Raw genomic sequence first — 22,048 nt, 5'->3', positions numbered from 1 at the left:
AGCTTAGTGAATTTAGGCCAATGCATTTTATACTAATAATTTTTCTTTCAGTGTGTTGCATTGTGTTTTTTTGGGGGAAATCCCAAATGTTTAAGAGTAGAATAGCTATTATTGGTAAAATGTGTCAACATTTTTGGGTTCCTTAAAGAGACACTGAAGCGAAAAAAAAAAAAGATGATACTATGATTTGTATGTGTAGCACAGCTAAAGGTGGCCATACACTGGTCGATGTGCCATTAGATCGACCAGCTGACAGATCCCTATCTGATCGAATCTGATCAGAGAGGGATCGTATGGCTGCCTTTACTGCAAACAGATTGTGAATCGATTTCAGCCTGAAACCGATTCACCATCTGCTGAACTGCTCCTGCCGCCTGTCCCCCCCCCGTATACATTACCTGATGCTGGCTCCCGGGCATCTTCTCCGCATTGCACGGCTCTGTTCCGGCTCCATTACGGCGCTTCCTGTGTTACTCCGTGACCAGGAAATTCAAATAGAGCGCCCTCTATTTGAACTTCCTGGTCACTGCAGTGACACAGGAAGCGCCGGGATGGATGGAGCCGGAACAGAGCCGTGCAGCGTGGAGAAGACGCCCGGGAGCCAGCCTCAGGTAATGTATACTTGATCGGATCGGCCGCCGCTAGCGACGCGCACTTTACCCGCGGGCGATCGAGGGTAATTTCCCGCACGGCGCGATCGACGGACCGATCCGATTTCGGGAGGAAATCGGATCGGCGGCTGCGTTTACCGCGAACGATTGGCAGCAGATTCGATCCCAGGATCGAATCTGCTGTCGAAACGGCCGGGAATCGAGCCAGTGTATGGCCTGCTTAAGAAATAAAACATTAAGATCAGATACATCAGTGTAATTGTTTCCAGTACAGGAAGAGTTGAGAAACTCCAGTTATCTCTATGCAAACAAGCCATTAAGCTCTTCGACTAAGGCCACATACAGACAGACCATAGTCTTTGGAAAATGAAAAAATCACAGACCAATCTTACCACCCTTCATGTAGTATGAGAGCCATACTCTACACAGTCTTTTCTATGGAGCTGAACTCCACATCAGAAAAAAATCATTGCAAGATGCTGCACACACAGATGCTGTACAGACACAAAAGATCAGTATCTGCAAAAGATCTGTTCCTGCCAAAAATCCATTCCTGCAAATTGCAATGATAGTCTATGAGATCTGCAGATCATCATACACACATGATTTAACTGACATTCATCTGCAGATCTGCAGATCTGAAAATCCATCCTGGTGGATCTGATCTGCAGATGAATGTCAGTTAAATCATGTGTGTATGATGATCTGCAGATCTCATAGACTATCATTGCAATTTGCAGGAATGGATTTTTGGCAGGAACAGATCTTTTGCAGATACTGATCTTTTGTGTCTGTACAGCATCTGTGTGTGCAGCATCTTGCAAAGATTTCTATCTGATGGGGAGTTCAGCTCCATAGAAAAGACTGTGTAGAGTATGGCTCTTATACTACAGGAAGGGTGGTAAGATTGGTCTGTGATCTTTCATTTTCCAAAGACTATGGTCTGATGTCTGTATGTGGCCTAAGTTAGTCGTGGAGAGGGCTGTTATCTGACTTTTATTATCTCAACTGTTCCTGGACTATTTACTTTTCCTCTGCTAAAGGAGAGGTCATTACTTCAGACTGCTCTGAAAGACTCATTTTGAATGCTGAGTGTTGTGTAATCTGCACATATTATAGAATGATGCAATGTTAGAAAAAACACTATATACCTGAAAATAAAAGTATGAGAATATTTTCTTTGCTGCTAATCTTCTAGTAATTATTCATAGTACACAACCAATTCAATATATCATTTTTTTTCGCTTCAGTGTCTCTTTAAAGACGTCAACAGGATGCATTATGTTTTGCGTTATCAGGAACATCAGATGGAGATTTCTTTATGAAACTGGATGTGCATTCAGATGGCGTAGGCTGGGAGCACACTTGATTGAATGGCGGCCATTTTGCCGCACAGCATAAAACTCAAACAAAATCACATTCAATGAAAGTCCATGGGCAGCATAGTAAATCCCACATTTCTGCAATTTTCAATGCAAGTTTTAAAATCACACTGCATGTTTCTTCCTGCATACTGTATGCGAATCACATAAAATGCTTTCCTGTAGAGCCACAAAAGTTTTTGATCCGACGGTACTTATCCGTTAGCCGGGCGCATCCTCTAGGTGGCGACAAAACTCCACCAAAGTTACATCTTTCCCTACTATCCATGTCGGCCTGGAGGGGGAATAGTAATTAGCGCCACCTGCCGGATGCGCCCGGCTAGCGGATAAGTACCGATCCGACACTTTTCCTTGCTGAAACAGCAGATTAAAAAAAAAAAAAATATGCATGAAAAATGCAAACGCAAATACAACTCCCTAACTGCAAACATACAGAAAAAAACACAGAAAAAAAAAAAAAAAAAAAAAAAAAAACACGTCGCATGAAAGTGTGCTACCAGCCTTAGGGCAAATATTTCCAAAACACACATCTAGCGGGAATAAGCAGACTTTATGGTAGGCAGAAAAAAATAACCCTGGTTGATACCTAGTGCAGCTGAGTGGGCTGGCACAAGAATTCACAGGTGGACTGAATGACAATTACTACTTATCTTCACACCACTTTAAAGTCACGTAACAATTCAAAAAGTAATTTAAGTTTTTCAGAAACCAAACCATTTTGTAGAGTTTAAAAGATGAAAAAGATAAAAAAAAATACACAGGCTTCAGTTTTCATTGTGGTTCCTGTTCACATCATAGCTACAGTAACAACAAAGAACAAAGCTTAAACCAGTACCCCACCTAGTCTATCATGTTTCAGGGGATGCTTAATTAATCCCCGTTCAAAGAATTCTTTGAACTGATAAACGATGCACGCTAGCAATTGTACAAGGGAAGCGGTGCGCAACAACAAAGTACACCGCGAGCTGCTCCAGTGCGGGAAGGGTTAAGGGTGAAACTTTGGACGGGATGTCCCCATGGCATAATACAGGGTAGAGGCAAATGGACAGGCTCCCTCCTAGTTAAACAAAAAACACCTGCACTCCCCTGTCAAGATGGTGATGAATAGCCAAGCTGCTGATGCATTAAGCTTCTCAAAACAAAGCAAGAAGACAAGCGAGATCACTTACAGGTCTCTCCAATCTTTCACCTTTTAAAGTTACTGTCAGTTGAGAAATGAACAAAAAATGAGCAACAGTTGCAATTTCGTTGCCTCTCTGCTGATGACTGGGGATCCTATTCATTCCTTCACTGGGGATATCTGAAATCTGAGCAGCTGCACAATGTTTATTTTTGTTGCCGCCCCCCCCTCGTTACTTTTATTTCTGCTCATGCATTTGATACGTTCCAAAACTGCATATCAATTTTGCATTTTTTTCTACCTGGTTGGCTGGGTTTGCTAAACCGTCTTCATAAGCCAATGAGTGATGCCGTTTTGCTCAGATTACACCCACATTTCATCACCTATGTAAGGTAGTCAAAAAGCAACTGAGAATGGAGGCATCAGTTAAACTTTCCATGTGAGCACAGAGCTTTCCCTGTCCACTTCCTACCTCCGTTGTAGAGAGAGTAACTCTTTGTAGGGAACACTGTAACTCAGATTCTTGGCTCCCTGTTTGAGAATAAAAGATTTACCATTCCCACAGCCTTTCTAGTGTGTTTATGAAACGGTTAAATAAAAGCCCAGTGAAGAGTTGTGTCTTATCTCAGGCAGAGAATATGATGGGAGATACATGTGGCATTTATGGGAGGGTGAAGGAAGCTGTATTCAGGGCTGTGGAGTCGGTGCAAAAATCATCTGACCCCCAACTCAGACTCCTCAGTTTATGAAACTTCCCACTCCAGGTAGCCAAAAATTGTGCCGACTCCTCGACTCACAACCATGGCTGTAGATCCAGTGCTGGCCATAAAGAGTTAAAGAATGCAACTCAGCACACCTTCTACCTAAATCTAAAAAATCAACCTCTCCATAATGGAAGTTCATAATAGAGTGTGCCATGGAGGGAGGGGGTTAGTGTCAGCATTACTTACCTGCTTACATTAAGCCAGAAGAGGAGACTGCTGCTTCCATATATCTATAGAGATGAGGGCAGGACCAGAGCTACGACAAGGTCAGTCTCCTTCTGCTGTCCCTATGCTGGCAGGGAATCCTAATGCATCCTACGCAAACAATGAGTAAACCTACATGAAGATGCCCATTTGATATAGGATCCTAACCCCTTTCTGAATGCCGATCAGCGGATGCATCTAGGGTAAAGCTCTCCTCACGTCTTGGCACACACCAGTAAAAGAGAGGAAAACGTTGGTTCACTCAAACAAGCTAGTACTAGACGCATCTGAGGTGGTCACCGGGCATTCCAATCACTCTCGCACAGCAAAAACATGAAAAACCCTGACTGAGCTCAGATGAAGCTACCAGATCTGGATAACTCCAAAACAGATTCTATATAAGCATTTAGGGCTCGTTCACATTGCATTCCGCTCACTTTTTTCGATTCCTGGCACTTGGGTGCCGTTTTTGTGAAAAGCACTTTTCCCTATGTTTTTTTTAATTCACTCCCTGACGCAAGTCAGGAAGTGAACTCTTTGACTCGGAAAAGAATACACTGTATTTATTCTTTAAAATGCGAACACAATCGCCCCACAAATCGATTGTGAGATTTTAGCGCTCTTCCTATACCTTCCATTATAGCAAAATCACCCCAAAAATGGTCCAGGCACCACTTTGCTCAATGCACAGAGCACAAACTGCGCAGATATGAACCTTCTCAGAGATTTCACAAGCGTTTTGGGGACGATTTTCAAAATCGCTTGCACTCAAAAAAAGGGGCAAAGTGAGTGCACCCTTACTGTCTGTGGTCAGCAACAAGGTGCGAAGCCCACAGCTACTGTGCTGAACTTGCTTATACCCCTCCTACAAAGTACACATTAATTGTCAATTTCTGGATCTGATTTTTCTAGCAATTCCTTATACAGCTGCAGACAATGTATGCATAGTTTTGTGAAAAATATGTCAGGTGACTACTAAGCTTATTTTGACAAGCCAAGCATGAGTACCCGTTGAATATGCCAGTAATATACCTCGGGATATAAATACCACATGCTGAGAACTAGAGCCATAAGGTACAAAACACAGTGTGCTGGACTTGTCTGCCTTCCTGATTAGAATCACCTGTTCACAGTGAATAAACCCAAAGTATTTGATTAATCTGAGAAAAGGAGAAAATCAAGAGCAGCGGAGGAGGCAATGTTGGAGAACACTTCTGCCGGCGTGCTTTTTGGTAAAAAAAGATTACAGCATTAGGGCCCCTTTCACACGTGAGGCTGAACTGTTGTTGGGCAGTTCAGCCACCCAGATTCCGGCCACAAGAAGCTGTAGTTGCCGATTGCCATTAGGTACAGTATACCTGTGATATTTTGCCAAAAACATTTCCAAGGGGAATAACCCATATACCATGTGCAGGTAAAGTGGACCCAAATTAAAAATTCAAGATTTCAGAAATAAAATCTATTTTCTAAACTATATTAATAAATAGCAGCCTTTTTTCAGCTGCATGATAACAAATTAAAATATTTTACATTTATGGGAGGAACCCCTCCCTTTCATATTGCAGGACAGAATCCGGCAAACTGGTGGAGTAGGTGGTGTCCGGCAAAGGAGGAATTGCTAATGGCTGCCACCTGTATAACCCTAGTTATGAAAAGAGAAGGGTGAAAAGCATGCACTTAAATGCTCATAGGATTGAAGGAGTGTTTATCTTTGTATGTGTGAGAGTGGTGCAACTAAATATATTGAATTAAAAAAATGTTTGGTTTGGGTCCGCTTTAAGAGTGGAAGCTGCTAATCAGTGGCTGTTACTGGCACGGTGGCAGCTGCTGATTAGAGGCTGCTACTGGCACAGTGGCAGCTGCTACTCAGTAGCTGTAACTGTTGTAGGCACAGTGGCAGCAGCTAATCAGTTCTTGTTAATGCTGCTGGCCCCTGTATGCAGCACCACAGCTATGGCCTGCAGGCCACATGAATTAACTGTGGAGAGCTTCGGGGGCTGGCTCAATTGGCCACATTTGGCCTCCGGGCCATACTTTGGATATGTCAGCATCAACTAGTAATGATCATTTCACAAAAACTGACACATTTCACAGTACCTTATTAACACGTGGAAGACAAAGAAAATGGTTTCTTAACTGACATAGTGGAGGAAAATTCAATTTTGAAACACTGAGCTTAAAAGACAAATCTAGCTAAAAATGTGACAATCCACTACCCCTATGGTCACTCATGCCACAGATGTAGAATAAAACCCTCATTTTGGTGTCAATCACTTTCCAATACATTGAGAGCTGTAGAGTCTCATGTCAGACCAGAGAAACTTTATCAAGAAGAATGTGAGAAGTAAAAAAGGACAAAGAATTCTTTGCCTACAAAAAAAAAAAAAAGACAAAAAGTGTAGACCATAGAGAAATGGTAATTCCTTTCCACATCAATCCTCCTGTCACTTTGACAAGTTGCTTAGGGGCTTATGAACATGTCAGAATCATTTTTACAAGGTAAGAGAGATCTTCTCGGTGTACAATGTTGATGCAAAGGCAATGACCTGAAAGAGGACTCCCCTCGCTTACGTAATGCCACCTGCATGCCTCTTACCCAATTCAAATAAATAATCCACTATTGATGAATCATTTTTGCCTGTGTAGAGAAAGGACTGTTTAAACAGAGGAGCATTACATATGTCAGGATACAAAAGCCCTGAGGCTCCATCAAAATAGGAACGAGAACATACCTGTCCCTTTTCTATCGACTTATTCCAGATTCGTAAACCTCCCCTGAAGATCAAAGGGGAAGAATTTCCGCTGGAATAAACTCATCTAGCAGTGAGAAAAATGCCTTCTTTATACCCAGAACAACAAGGTACGTGCAGAGTATTGTCTTCATGTTAATAAGATGAGGCATAGGCAAAGAAGAGCCCATCTTGACGTGAAAGAGCGTCAACCTTGCAACTCAGAGGGGTACCATAAAAGGTGTTGACTGACAGATTTTATTTTATTTTTTCCCCGCTCTAGCACCTCCACTCCACTGGTATACATTTGTCTTCATGGATTGTGGTTTGAGCACTGGTGCCAGTTATGCAGTTCAGGTTCTCAAGTGGGATGTGATTTTTGGCAGCAGTTTTGGCATTTATTACCCAAATTGTTCACTTTACCCTAATCAACAGCTTCAAATGGACATCCCTTTTCTTGATGCCGAACCCTAACCTTCCTCTCTTCTGAGGACTTTCTAACTAACCAATAGTGATCCATGAGATGCAAATATTTCAGAGTTCATGCAGATTTAAGTAAATTCCTATGCAAATATATGCAGCTTAAAAAGCGGACCAATCAGTTTAAACAAGGGTGGGACTTGATTAGTCCATCTTCAAGCTGCATATCGTTAGGTTGACACTGCAGTGTACGAGTGCTGTACAGACACACCTCTTGGTGTAGTTGAGAAGTGTGTACCGTTCAATAAAGAAAGGAGGGTTATTGGTGCAGGTTAGGTAAAAATACAATGCACTATTTTGGCTGTGTAATTTAGTAATGCCGAGAGCCAAATCAATAATGTCGGGAACAGCCGTAAACACATTACTCAGCTGAGACTGCACCAAACCACCATCTCTACTGAAGGCCATCTAGTGTGTATGAGGTTTAGGCCAAGTTCACAACATGTGCATTGCAGAACGTTAATTTCATAGTAAGAACAATTGCTATGTGATGTGCCTGTTGTCGCACACAAACGCACAACAGATAGGGAGTCAAGATAATGGTATCTGTTACAATGCAGAGATGAGAACATGCCCATACAACTGGACAGCTAATGAGTCCACATATGGCAGAGCAAGACAACAAGCATGCTGTGAACACACCCTTAATACAGCACTGCTGCACAAAGCACAACCTTTTATAAATTTTAGAGCGCTTTTTAAAGTGGACCTGAACTCCGAACTTCCTCTGTGCTCTAAAATATATGCAACAGCATAACCTTTAAAGAAAAAAAACAGTTCTTTGTTACAGTTGATACAAATCCTGCAATAAATATGCATTGTGTCTACTTCCTGCTTTCAATGAAGCAGACATATTGTTAACATCCTTTGTTTACAAATTAGCTGCTCTGCCGTGGCAGAGGAGATTCCTGAGCTGAAACAGCAGCGAGATCAAATTACGGTGGGGATTAGTCCTATATGAAGGGGACTTAGACAGGCTAAACTCTCTAAATACACACAAGGTGCATTTCTCTAGGTGTTCCTTCTGTCCTGTGCAAGAGTTCAGATCCACTTTTATATGCGGCTATATTTTTTAAATCTTAAAAAGGTTTCTATTGTACGGTTCTCCTTTTAAAGCAGAGCATTTTGGGAAGAAATGAGGGCATATGGCGCTTGAGTATGTTTATAAGTGAGAAAATGTTGTTTTCGTCCTCATTACATTGCACACAGTCTGACACACTACAATTAGCCTTTTTCCTGAATTTTGTTTGTCAAATGTGAAAACACACGGAAACGAGTTAAGCACTGAAAATTCAATCATTTCCATTGTGTATTCATGTTGTTACTTGGCGCGATAGTCTGATGCTGTGCAAACAGTGAGAACGTGAAGAAAATTTGGTTTAGTTCAAACAACCTGGTAGGTCTCACGGAACACAACCCAACGTGCCAAACCTACCAACTTAAAAACATTTGCCTCAACATTTTTCCTGTTAGCATAAAAAGTGCTCTCATCTCAGACAAAAGCACCTTTCATCTAGACAAGTCCTCATAGGATACCAGGGATGTCAAGGTGTGGATAGAGGAACGGGAGAAGTATATGTATAGGATTCTCATCCAAATTTAAATATACTAGGAGTCACTGAAACGTTCCTGGGAATATAAATGCATTTGTAACTACCATAGACTGGTGCAGTCATATACAGTCCTAAACTCAGACTGACAATGTTTAAAGTGTAACTGGTAGGCATAAAATCAAAAATCAATTATTTACTTTTTATCTGGTTAACAAGTAATAGGGATGTTAACCAGGCAATCCAAAAGTTAAAAATCACTCTTACTTTTCTTCTCCATAAAACATTCCCCAGTTTCCCTGGCTCTTATTTGGTACATCTGCTGCACAAAGGAAGTTGCAGGGCATGCTGGGTTGTCTTCTTCTTTACTTTCCCCTCAGACAAAAATAATGCATTCTGATTGGCTGAAGCCTCTTTCCCTCCGGTTTTTCCCTCACACACCTCTGTTCCTCTCTGAATGGACAATATTTCTCATGTTGAGACAATGCACTTTCTACTGCAGAGCTGGGTGGGAGTGTCTGAAGACTGGGAGGAGGGCGGGCAACGATAGACGGATTAAAGGAAGAAATTATGTCAGGATTTGCTTCAAGATAGACAGTAAAAATGGAAAATCGTAAGAAGGATTTTCTTTTTTTTTACTATAGAAATATATATATATATATATATATATATATATATATATATATATATATATATATATATAACATTTTCTCCCCTGAGATATGATGACTGACAGTTCTACTTTAAGGATTGCTGCATGTAGAGGCAGCCTGAAAGACACTTTATGGGCTGGAACCCACAGGAGCGCTTTTGGCAGCGTTTTGGCAGCACTGCGATACGCTAGCAGTTTGCCAAAACGCTGGGCTAATGTTAATGGATGGGGCAACTTCCACAGGAGCGTTTGCGTTTCTCAGAAACGCAAACGCAGGACGTGCAGCATTTTGGGAGCGTTAACGCTTCAATGTAAAGTATTGAACCGCTAGCGGAAACGCTTAGCAAAACCTAAACTGAGCGGTTTTGCTAGCGTTTTGCGGTTCAGCACACTGTAACAAAATGAAAAATAATTCACAGGACCAATCAGGATAAAAACGCAAAACGCTAGGCACCCGCTGGGGAAAAAAATACAATGTTGCAAAACACAACCCAAAACGCGCATGAATCCGCTTGAAAACCGCTCAGACAAAACGCTAGCTGTTGCGTTTTGCGTTTGCGGTTTTCAGTGGGTTCCAGGCCTGATGGAACATGACAGACATGCTACAATGGATGATGTCTGTGGACAGACACAAGAGGATAAACATACCTGGGTGTTTATCTGCAATCTTGACTGACCAGACATCAAAAAGTGGGTGGGGCTAAAATAAATGGGTGCGGGCTGTTGCAGAATGGGACATTCCACAATTTTATGTAAAGCTGAAGTACAACATTCTTCTAGTTCTGTGAAGGCACCAAGTGGCAAAGCATTTTATCTGTAGTTCCTTAGACATTGTCAAATTAATTAATGAGAGTAGAAAAAAAAAAACTATGAAAATCAATCAGCCAGCCAGCCCAAATCCTAGGAGCGATTTACATTAAAGCTCCTGTACACCCTCCAGTAGTTTTCATGATTAGTAAAGATGAATAGGGGATTACACAAAAATAATTTTTCATATTTGATACAGCTGTTCCAGAAAAAAAAAATCACTCTGGAAAAGTCAGTCACATGACCTAAAGATCTGTGCCCAGGAAGGATGTATTTAGGGTCAGCTGTATGCTTACTGGTGCCCGATACCTCTCCCAGCGAACACACAGCTATATGTATCATGATATATTACACATTATGCATAAAAATACAATCCTGAAATAGGGCTTTAACAACAAAATTCAAAAGTCAGATATCAGCTGTATTTTTTAACTGCATAGGATTTCTCTAGCCCAGAATAAAAAATTCACTTGTGTACATTAGTGCTTACTCTAATACAGTACGATCACAACACTTGCAATGCGTTTGGCCTCCAGCAGCCATATGCTGTGGGTCTAAAGCAGTAAAAGTACTAACTTCAAATGCAGTTCAGTAGAAAAGTCTGCATATGCAAACCTCTGAGGCTCTAAATGCCTGATCAGCAGTTCCTACCGTGTTCATGGGGAGAAAAAAAAAAGGTGACCGGTAAAAAAGGGCACCAGGATGGCCGCTACTAGAACATCGAACACACACACACACACCACTAAAGACCCCCATCTCTTAACCCTGACCACCAATAATTTTGCCGTCGTGGGCAGCATTGTTAAAAGCCACGAATAACGGTTATACACGGTTAAGCAGCTAAAAACCACTAAATAGCAAAAAAGAGCAATAATTTGTAAATAATGACTATAAACCTTTGGAGCCTCTGGGCACCCAAATTACCATTTATAACTGCTATTGCCACCTATGGCGGTGTCAATTATAACAGGGCGCCTCCGCCACCATTTTTACCTGCTTTGGCCCCTTTAACAGCCACTTTTTGCAGCAGACGAGCTACAGCCTACAATGTTCTCTAAAACCTCAGTCTCTATCCCACACACACACAGAGAGAGAGAGAGAGAGAGAGAGAGAGAGAGAGAGAGAGAGAGAGAGAGAGAGAGAGAGAGAGAGAGAGAGAGAAGAGAGAGAGAGAGAAAGAAAGAGAGAGAGAGAGAGAGAGAGAGAGAAAGGGGGGGGGGGGGAATAGAATGTGTACGAGAGAGCAGGAGTGCAAAAGGCCATGACAGTGCGCAAGAGAAAGCGTGCATGCAAGGGAGCTTGCCAGCGAAACAAAGCATGCTTGGGAGAAAAAGCACTCAAGAGAAAGATAGTCTTTGTATTCAAAAATACAGACTAAGACAAAATGAATGTGTGTGCAAGATACAAAAAGCAGCAGTTTCAGAAAATACTTAGGTCTCAATAAGCATAGTGAACTCAGTTTCTGCAGCATTAGGCCTTATACCATATGCCACATGAAGGTGTCAAATCCCCCCGCTGACAGCTTCAGCTCCCATTGGCATAGCACATTATATTTTTACAATGCATTTATTAAGACATACTTCTTAAGTCAATCCAGCTGTTGTGTAACTAAGTCCCAGCAGGACCTTTAGCTGATGGGACAAGCCATGCTAGAATTTTCACAACAGCTGGAGAGCCACAGGCAGCCTGCCAACCTTGCAGAACATGGCAGAACCTGAAGATCCATAAAAGCTATAATTACATGTTGCATTCACATCAGTGCACATACAAAGATGAACTCCAACAAAACAACCAAATACAATAAAGAGAAATAGCATAAGCAAAATGTCACAAATCCTAATTTAACTGGTGCAGCCACCTGCCCCAAATTATGGTTCCCGTTGAATCCAAATGTGACTATTAGTTAAGTCTACAGATCATCTCTGTAGACGACCCTACAAAAAATTCCATCAGTGATCTACTTTTACTGTGCTGTACAACTCAGTGCTGTGCTGGCCTATACCACCAATAAGATTATTCACTTTAAGGAAAAGTAAAAACATAATACTATAATCGCTGGCATTCTTTACAGACCAGTTTAAAAAAACAGCGATTTCAGATTACATTATTTTTAGTACATACATACTGATGTCCCAATCAGAGCCTTTAGCACCTTCTAAATGCAATTTAATGAATCATGCTGAAGGGTGAGGTTAAATTTAAAGTGTTTAAAACACATACTGCAGAGAGTTTGAGACTCGGTGCTGCGAACGCTTTTAGGATTCTAAAATAGAACATTACATAGATTAAATTATAGTGTTCAGATAGTTTGGAAACCTCACAAGCATCTTCTGTGCTTCAAATGTACATTCTAAAATGGAAAAGGGCAGATGGCTACTGCAGTCATAACACTCTTTCATGCCTAGCAACTTAAAGCTGCATTAGTCTGCACTATATGTAGCATTCTGTGTATTGCTGAGACAGAAAAAAATAAAAGCTAATGGAGAGGGGGAGGGGGAAGAGAGACATGGAGCAGAAAAAAATATGAGGGTAATGCTGGGAATACACCTTAAGGTGGCCATACATCGGTCGATTTGCCATCAGATTCGACCAACAGATAGATCCCTCTCTGATCAAATCTGATCAGAGAGTGATCGTATGGCTACCTTTACTGCAAACAGATTGTGAACCGATTTCAGCCTGAAACCGTTCACAATCTGTGGCGGTGCTGCCGCTCTCCCCCCCCCCCCCCCCTGCCACCGCATACATTACCTGCTCCGCCGGCGCGAATCCCCGCTGTCACTGCTGTCTTCTCCACTCTGGTCTGGTCTTCGGCATGCTTCACTTCTTCCTGCCCGGCAGGAAGTTTAAACAGTAGAGCGCCCTCTACTGTTTAAACTTCCTGCCGGGCAGAAAGAAGTGAAGCATGCCGAAGACCAGACCAGACCGGACAGCAGTGAGCGGGGATTCGCGCCGGCCGGAGCAGGTAATGTATACCTGCTACATTGCGTCGGTTGCCGGGTATTCGAACGCCGCTAACGCCGCACTCCCGACCCGCCGGCGACCGAGAAAAATCTTCTGCGCGTATGGGTCGACGGGAATGATAGATTTCGGACGGAAATCAATCGATCGTTCTGTCAGCGGTGTGTGTGGCGATTTCACAGCCGTTTTGATCACTGTGATCGAAACGGCTGTATATCGGTGGGAAAATCGTTAGGTGTATGGGCCACTTTACAATTTTCTGTTAGATTTAGATTTAAGGTAGCCATACACTGGTCGATTTGCCATCAGATCGACCAACAGACAGATCCCTCTCCGATCGAATCTGATCAGATAAGGATTGTATGGCTGCCTATACTGCAAACAGATTGTGAATCGATTTCAGCCTGAAACCGATTCACAATCTGCTGAGCTGCCGCCTGTCCCCCCCCCCCCCCCCGCATACATTACCTGAGGCTGGCTCCCGGGCGTGATGTCCGTGTCATGTGGCACCTCCGGCTCTGGCATCCGCGTATAACTTACGCTATCACACCAGTGACAGCGGAAGTTCAAATACAGCGCCCTCTGCAGTGACAGCGGAAGTTATACGGGGATGCCGGAGGTGCCATGACGGGAGCAGTGACGGACGGGATGCCCGGGAGCCAACCTCAGGTAATGTATACCTGCGTCGAAAGGCCCCGAATCGTACGCTGCAAGCTACGCGTTCCCTACCCGCGGGCGATCGACGGTAATTTCCCGTACGGCGCGATCGACGGACCGATTGATATCAGGAGGAAAATCAATCGGTCAGGTGCGTTTAGCGCTAATTATTTGACAGCAGATTCGATCCCAGTGATCGAATCTGCTGTCGATCGGCGGGAAATCGGGCCAGTGTATGGCCAGCTTTACTGTAATTAGATTATTTTCTGTAGAGACTGGTCATTATCTCTGATGCATTGTCTTCTGGTTATCTCCTGCTGAATAGAACAATGCCTAATTGCTAAGCAGATAGGTGGTTAGATAGATAATTTCCAACATGCTGGAAATTATCTATCTGGCAGGTAAATCTAACAGAAAACCTAAAATCTAACAGAAAACCTAAAAGCCGCATCTACACGCGTAGATGCGGCGGCGATGTTCCTTATAAATCGAGCCGCTGATGCGGCTCGATTGATAAGATCCGACAGGACAGATCTCCCCACCGCCGATTCCCTGCTCGCTCCCCGCGAGGGGACAATGGCAGGGAATCGAGCGGAAGATAAGCGACGAGGCGGGGACGCGGAAGAGGCGATCCGGCGGCTAATCGAGCCGCTGGATCGGAGCCTCATCTATCCGTGTAGATGAGGCTTAAAGCCCCATCTACACGATACGATTCTTAGTACGATTCTATTTACGATCCGATTAAATCCGGCATGTCCAAACGGGATTCAATTCAATTCGCCATTGTTTTGCAATGGCAAACCGAATTGAATCGAATTCCGATCGGACACGTCGGATTTAAATCGAAGAAATAGAATCGTAATCGAATCGTACAAAGAATCGTATCGTGTAGATTGGGCTTGGCATAAAAAAAATTGTATGGTGTATTCCCAGCAGAGACCAAAGCGAGGAACGTGCAAGGGGGGGAGGGGCCGTTGGGGGGAGGGTCATGCAAGAGAGAAAGGGAGGAGGGAAAAGTGATGGGGTGTAAAGACATGCAAGAGAGTCAGGGAGGAGGAACGTGCAAGAGACAGGAAGGTGTAAGAAAGTTAGGAAGGGAAACGGCGGAAAAGAAAAAAACAAATTATATACAAAGAGAACAAGATACATTTAAAAAATAAATAATACGGTTATGTATATTTCAATTGCAACAAATAAAATAATTCAACTTACAGAGATTGTAAGGAGCCCAGAACCTTCAAAGCCTCACTAGGAACAGTTTTCAGCTGGTTATTTTGAAGAGTCCTATGAACACACACACAAAAAGTAAAAAAAAAAAAAAGTTAAAAAACAGGATGTTAAAAAATGAAAAGCACTTTCTGTAGATTTTGACTAGCAGTTCTATTGAAGATGTGCCCATCTCATTTATGTTTTCAATAACGTGGAAGGGGTTTAATTGATGTGTTACCATTATACAGATTCTCTCTCCCTTCTGCCGCTGGTCCTCTATGGAGCTTTGAGGCTTTAATATGAAAGCTGGTAGTCCTGGCAACAGAAAATCAGCCATGGATTCTTAAGCCTCACACACATGTCTGACGATTGTTGGCCGCAAGATTCGGGAGTCAATCCCTCAAGTGGCAACAGAGCTGTAAAGGCACTACGCTAGCCTACAGGATAGCAATGCGTTCTGTTGATATAGCGGTGCGGAGAGTTGGCGTGCAACAAAGTGGCAGGATTAAGGAGAGGAACAAAAGTCTCTGCATGTGCTGCTGTTTTGGCCAAAAACCATCTAGCGTGCGCACAAAGCGTAACTTCATTTTGCAAAAAAATGATTTATTGCCATGTGTTACTTTTGTAAATATTTCATCAAATTCTGTCTGGGAAGGAAGTTACGCTCTTTCTCTTCAGTACAGATTGTGGTGATACACTTCCAATGGTCTACAGTTGATGTGTTTGTATGCTGTGTGCCTTTGAGGGGGTGGCTTTTGGCCATGACGAACGTTTCAGGCAGTATCTTTTGTGATTTGGAATCCTGAAATTGTGTCCACACTATTGTGATTGAGGAATAAAGGTAAAATTGTTCATTGAAAACCCTGTGTTTTTTCCAATGGATTTTGCTTGTTGCTACGTTGTGGGGTGGAACTTTCCACTACGTTGTGGTGGAATACTTATTTTATTGTAGTTATTATAAACCTTAGCTCTAGCCATGGATAAAGGGACAAAGAATTAGACACAAAGGGGGACAGGCATCAGAGGTGGTACAGAGGGACACAGTGGAGGCACAAGGAGAGGTGACACAGACGCAGAGGAACGGGGACAGAGGTGTCAGTGGAGGGCATAGGTGGCACAGAGGGTGACAAAGGCACAGATGGGCACAGAGGAGGTAAAGGGGGCAGATATGGATCAGTCTTCCAACTTAAAGAGAAACTCCAACCTAGAATTGAACTTTATCCCAATCAGTAGCTGATACCCTCTTTTACATGAGAAATATGATGCTTTTCACAAACAGACCATCAGGAGGCGCTGTATGACTGATTGTGTGCTGAAACCCCTCCCACAAGAAGCTCTGAGTACCGCGGTACTCTGGGCAAACTGTCACAATGTAACAATGTTCACAGACAGGAATTAGCTGTTTACAGCTGTCTCTAACAGCCAAACCAGCTAGGAGCAGCTACATAACCTGCCCACAGTAAAAATGTCACCATGTAATAAATGTCAGAATGTAAATCGGGGAGAGGAAAGATTTTACAATGAGCAAACACTGACTAAATCATTTATACATAATTATTGTAAAAATGAAGCACGTTTTTACTACATTATTTTCACTGGAGTTCCTCTTTAAGAACGGATTCAGGTAAAGAGCAAACCTATAGTCCCGATCTCGCTCGTTAAACAGGGACTACCTGTACTCTGGGTCACCAAATGCATCCACCCACAATTTGAAGAAGAGCTTGCCCCTAAGGACTAGTAAACAGGTAGCCAAATCACAGGCTATTAAAATGTGGAAAATGTCATGGCAGAGTAAGTGAGGATGGATACAGAAGACAATTTTAAAATCCCAAGGTTTCAGATTCAGCGGATCAAAAGATGAAACTGGTAGAGGATGTTCGGAGTTTGACATATTTTCTGAAAGCTACAATGAATTTTCTGACATCCCAACGGCTTTCAGGCAGTCATACATAATACAATCCGATTTGATCATAACATTAATTGCAAAAATACATTGGATACATTTTTTTCCTTTGGTGAATTGATTAGAAAAACCATAAAATTCCTAGAATTTAAATTCTCTTTCATTTGTGCACATGCATGCAATTGATCATGATTAAAGGACCACCATCACGAAAAATTATACCATTTTAAATACATACATATAAAATGTACATTGCTCCCAGAGTAAAAGGCACTATCTTTTTCCCCTATGTTGTCGTCACTTCCAGTAGGCAGTAAAAAGTTAACAAATCTGACAGATTTTGGACTAGTCCATCTCCTCATAGGAAATTATTAGTATTCTTTACAAAAGCATTTCCTGGAAAGAAGCTAGACAATGTCAGCCATCTTCCTTACTCTTTTACACACTATTTGGGCACTTGTAGCAACTGCTGTTCAGTAAGTAATATTGTAAATAAAAAAATGCCTGAGAATTCCCTATAAAGAATACGGACTTGTCCAAAACGGACAGATCTCTCCGATTTTCATTAGCGGTTGTAAGTCACAACTACATAGGAAAGTAATTTTGTGGGAGAAACTTACATTGTATATGTATGCATTTTAAATTTTACAATCTTTCTGCGATGGTTGCCCCTTAAATTTTTTATCTTGTTGATCGAACATTCACATCAATTATTTGAAAGACTGCATGCACCCTGAACTGATTTGTGATTGACATACTTTTAATTCTGTTTTAATTGTTTTGTCATCCTTCCCCTCCAGCGGTTCCTGTGCCCCCCGCTCTGCTCAGCCGTAATCTTCGACTAAGCAGAAGGTGGATTATGGGCGGAGAGGAAGTGGCAGTTCCTCCTCCTCTCCTTCCCCTTTCATAGGACCACCTCCTCCACTCACTGCTTATAGTTCCCGATATGTGTTGCAGCCACTTCCTCCCCTGACTACCTTTCCGCCCATATTCAATATCCTGCTCAGTCGAAGATTATGACTCAGCAGAGTGGGGAACACTGGGCACTGGAGGGGGAGGATGCTGCCCACAATTAAAACAGAAATAAAAGTATGTCAATCACAAACCAGTTCAGGGGTACTTTTAAGCTGATACCGGATTGGTTGTTGCAAGTCACACCTTACAACACAGGTCTTCAGCACAAACCCAAACACATGAGGTCCTGTCAGAGCCATACAGGGACCTTGGCTTCCTCTCCAGACCCAGAAGGGTTAAAGGGAAAGACTTGCTGTGCTGACAGAGTAGGGCAAGCATGTAATTACTAACAAAACTGAACAATTACTTACAGAACTTTGAGTTCTCGCAGGCCAGACAAGGCCATGGGATGGATGAAAGAGAGGTCATTACCAGCCAGTCGCCTGGAAGAAAAATTGTAATAATAATTGAGACTCCAGAAGTAAAAAAGTAAAAAAAAAAAAGAAAGAAAAAAAAAAAAAAGAGATAAAGTGAGAATTTACAAAAAAAAAAAAAAAAAAAAAAACACACTAAAATAATGAGCTCATCATCACAGAGAATAAGAATCACACACACACAAGAAATCTCCAGTCCCAACGAATGTGAACATAACCAGCTTGTTAGGCCACAACAGTAAACTGCTATAAAAGACGTCCTGTAGTAATTAGCGTTGGGAAAGCCATAATAAGGACAGTTCTGAGAATCAGACAATGACTCAGACGATCCATCAGTCTTCTCTTGTACTTGCGCCAATGCTGAGTCTTTACGAGACGTAGTGACCCAGTTTAGTCAATGAACGGAGAACGTCTCATTAATACAGGGAGAAAAAAAAATACTGTATTCATTACCATTCCCCAAGCAAAAGGCAGTTTTCTAAAAATCTGACACAGAGAAATGTCATAAATTATAACTCTGAACGCTCTGACCTATTTTAATGTGTATTTTGAAGCTGGCTACTTATTCAAAGCATTGGAGGAAGTCTTGAGCGAAAACTCTGAAGTTGCACTGGACTCAATTTCCACCCAGCGCTATTGAAGAGATCGTCTTATTTCTGTAAGTGGAGAAAATCGCCTATTACAGCTTTATGATGAGAATACACAGTGAGTTTTTTGGCAGATAGATGGCTCAATATATAATTTCCAAAAGGTCCGATCGTTTTTCTGATTGATTTTCTCATAGAAGTGAATGGCACTCAATCAGAAAATTGATCAGGCAGTAAATCTGCCGAAAAAAATTAAGTGTATTCCCAGCATTAGAGCCATGGTATGAAAAAAAAAAAAAAAAAAAAAAACAGGAGACCTGAGCATGCTGTATTTGTAATGCCCCCCCCCCCAAAAAAAATCAAAGCTTGAACATGCACATACATAACTCAACACAACCATAGGGTGATCTGCCTGTGTCCACAAGCCCTTAGGGAAAATTAGATTTGGCATTCAACAGAAATAGTATTTTTAATTTATACAAACAGCAAACCTAAAAGTAAAGAAAAGTTTACAATTAGACAAGCCTTGTACATATGCTAGAAGGAACCCTGCTGAGGCAGCCTTTCAGGGCTGTCTCGGCGAAGACTAGCGTGTACAGTTGTCATTGCCCTTTGTAGATACTTCATGACAGGGACAAGTGCAATATTTCTCTTTATCCCACCCGCCAGCCCAGAAACCACTTTGTTGTGCGCCATTGCTCCTTTCTTCATATAAATCAAGGTAGTACCACCACAACAGTGCCTGCATCACCAGAAATTGGATCACGGGAGTAACAGTAGCCCCTGCATCTGTTACCATTGGGCGCGGGGTTGGGAGGGAGAGAGGGTGAAGGGGCTGTCCTGTACCCAGTTAAGGTACATTATACATAACCTGCAACCGGTATCACAGGTCATCTTCAGTTCCTGTTCAGTTTGCAAGTGCCGTGCAACCAGCCAATCACCATGCGGCTTCGCTCCAATGACATTGGACGGAAGCCGCACAGTGACTGGCTGGCTGCACAGCACTTGCAAACTGAACAGGAAGTGAGGGCCCATTTCCCCTATCGCGAATTTGCATGCGTGTTTCGCATGCAAATTCGCATAGCAATACAAGTGAATGGGACTGTTTCCACTTGTCAGGATTCCTTTGCATTTTTCTGTGCAGAAAAAATTCGCATGGCAGAGCCATCAGAATTCGCATACCGCATACCACTATGCGAATCGCATACAATGTATTGAATAGGAAATTCGCATGCGGTTTGGGTATGCGAATTTTCCTGCTAATGGTTAACCATGGCAGTGCTGGTGTGATTTTCTATTATTTCTATGCGAATTCGCATGCGAATTAGCAGGAAAATTCACATACCCAAACCGCATGCGAATTTCCTATTCAATACATTGTATTCGCATACATAGTCATCCATGTAAATTCGCATAAAAATTCGCATGCAAATTTTTCCCGCGACGATTCCCACCGCACAAGTGGAAATGCAGCCTGAAGAGGGACCTGTACTGCCACAGGAAGCAGGCACTATGTAATATTCTGCTGCCAACCCCGCAGTTATCTGCTGATCTGGCTGCCCTGTCCTATCAGAAGGTCAGTAAGGAGCAGTGTTCAGCAGCAGAGTAGTTATCAAACGAGTTGTACTGTGGTGGTTGGCCATCTAAACCACAGTGCTGGTTCAAGAGGATAAAACATATTGTGGTATCTTGGCAACTAAGACATTTTACATATACTCTCTTTTATCTGTGCATTTAGCTGTTATGCTGGGAATACACCATGATGGCTCGATAGATAATTTCCGACAGGTCCGATCTGATGTCGATCGTTTCTCTGATTGTTTTTCTCATAGAAGGAAATAGAAATTGATCAGAAAAACGATCAAAAGAAAAAAAAAAAAAAAAAAAAAAAATCAATCGGACGGTAAGAGCTGGTCCACACTAGGTCCGGAAACGTATCCGTGGCTGCGTTTTTCAAACCTGATGAAAAACGAAGTCCCGGATACTAATGTTGAAAATAGCAGCCAGCCTCACCCAAGTAAAAAACGGATCCGTCTGCGTTTGCGGGGATCCGTTTTCAAATCCTGAACGGAAGGTCCGGATCTGCTGCATTTTCACGCAACGGATCAGGACCACGGATACACGCAGGGGTAGTGAAAGTAATGAGAAAACGCATCTTCAGCTCCACAGGCAAAAAACGGATGTTAAAACGGATAGCCTGAGCTTTATGATTGGCCCAAAAAAATCCTCCCACTCCTTCCTAATGATGGAGATGTTTTCTGTCAGGGAAAAACCTGAACGGAAACTGATGCACTTTCATCAGTTTGCAGTACGGTGGGTACTTCCCCTGATCCGGACTGCAGGGTCCGTCCTGCAACTGTGTCTAGTGTGGACCTAGCCTTATAATCTGCTGAAAGAAACTTATCGTGTATTCACAGGATTAGTCTAATTAGTTGGTTTTATAACCCTCCTTGAGAACAAGCAGATAAATACATTCTAAAGGAATGGGGGATCCAGCCACACAAGTAAACACATCCTAGCAATGAAGATGATTGACACTGAAAAGCCCAACAGTGTTCTAGTCGTGCATTCCACGGCCAGTTTTTCCTTTCTGCTTGTTTAGTTCTGCTCGTCCTACTTCCTGATAAACATTTTCTGTGTGGTCCAACCTTTGCTGCACCAAGGCTTAAATATCACAAGCCCCTTCCTGAATGCAGAATTAGACAAGTGTTAAAATGTGGCACACCTAGTAATCCCAGGCACCAGGCTGCCAACACCAGCTCAGTTTACACGGTAAGCCGAGCACAAGCTGAATGGTTTCTTCCATGTGGATGGAACGGGTGAGGAGGGGGGGGTGCTGCAGTAATGTCTCTCCGGGGTTTGTCTCAGAGAACTCCACAAGCCAGCTCTTCACATTTTACATGGTGATTAGTGAGGGGGATGTACTGATAATTGCTGGCTAATTGGTTCTACATCTGGTGGACACTAGAACGTTCCCTGTATCCAAGTGAAAATAAATATAAAATCCATGAGAGGCATAGATGTAATGCAAGAGAGTGACAAGA

The 22,048-nt window shown here is 42.5% G+C and overlaps 1 protein-coding gene across 2 annotated transcripts in view; it reads right to left on the bottom strand.

The window, feature by feature from the left end:
* Window positions 1-22,048, bottom strand: part of LGR4 (leucine rich repeat containing G protein-coupled receptor 4) — a 155,812-nt gene that overhangs the window by 45,376 nt on the left and 88,388 nt on the right. For both annotated transcript variants that reach the window (XM_068261172.1, XM_068261173.1), the window contains 2 exons: window positions 18,355-18,426; window positions 15,130-15,201 (listed from right to left, as the gene is read on the bottom strand). In XM_068261172.1, coding sequence (XP_068117273.1) covers window positions 15,130-15,201; window positions 18,355-18,426 — 144 coding nt within the window. The remainder of the gene's footprint in view (window positions 1-15,129; window positions 15,202-18,354; window positions 18,427-22,048) is intronic.

This window comes from Hyperolius riggenbachi, chromosome 11 (assembly GCF_040937935.1).
Source record: "Hyperolius riggenbachi isolate aHypRig1 chromosome 11, aHypRig1.pri, whole genome shotgun sequence".
NCBI lineage: Eukaryota > Metazoa > Chordata > Amphibia > Anura > Hyperoliidae > Hyperolius > Hyperolius riggenbachi.
Note: the sequence above shows the minus strand (reverse complement) of the source record. Positions and strands in the feature narration are given on the sequence as shown.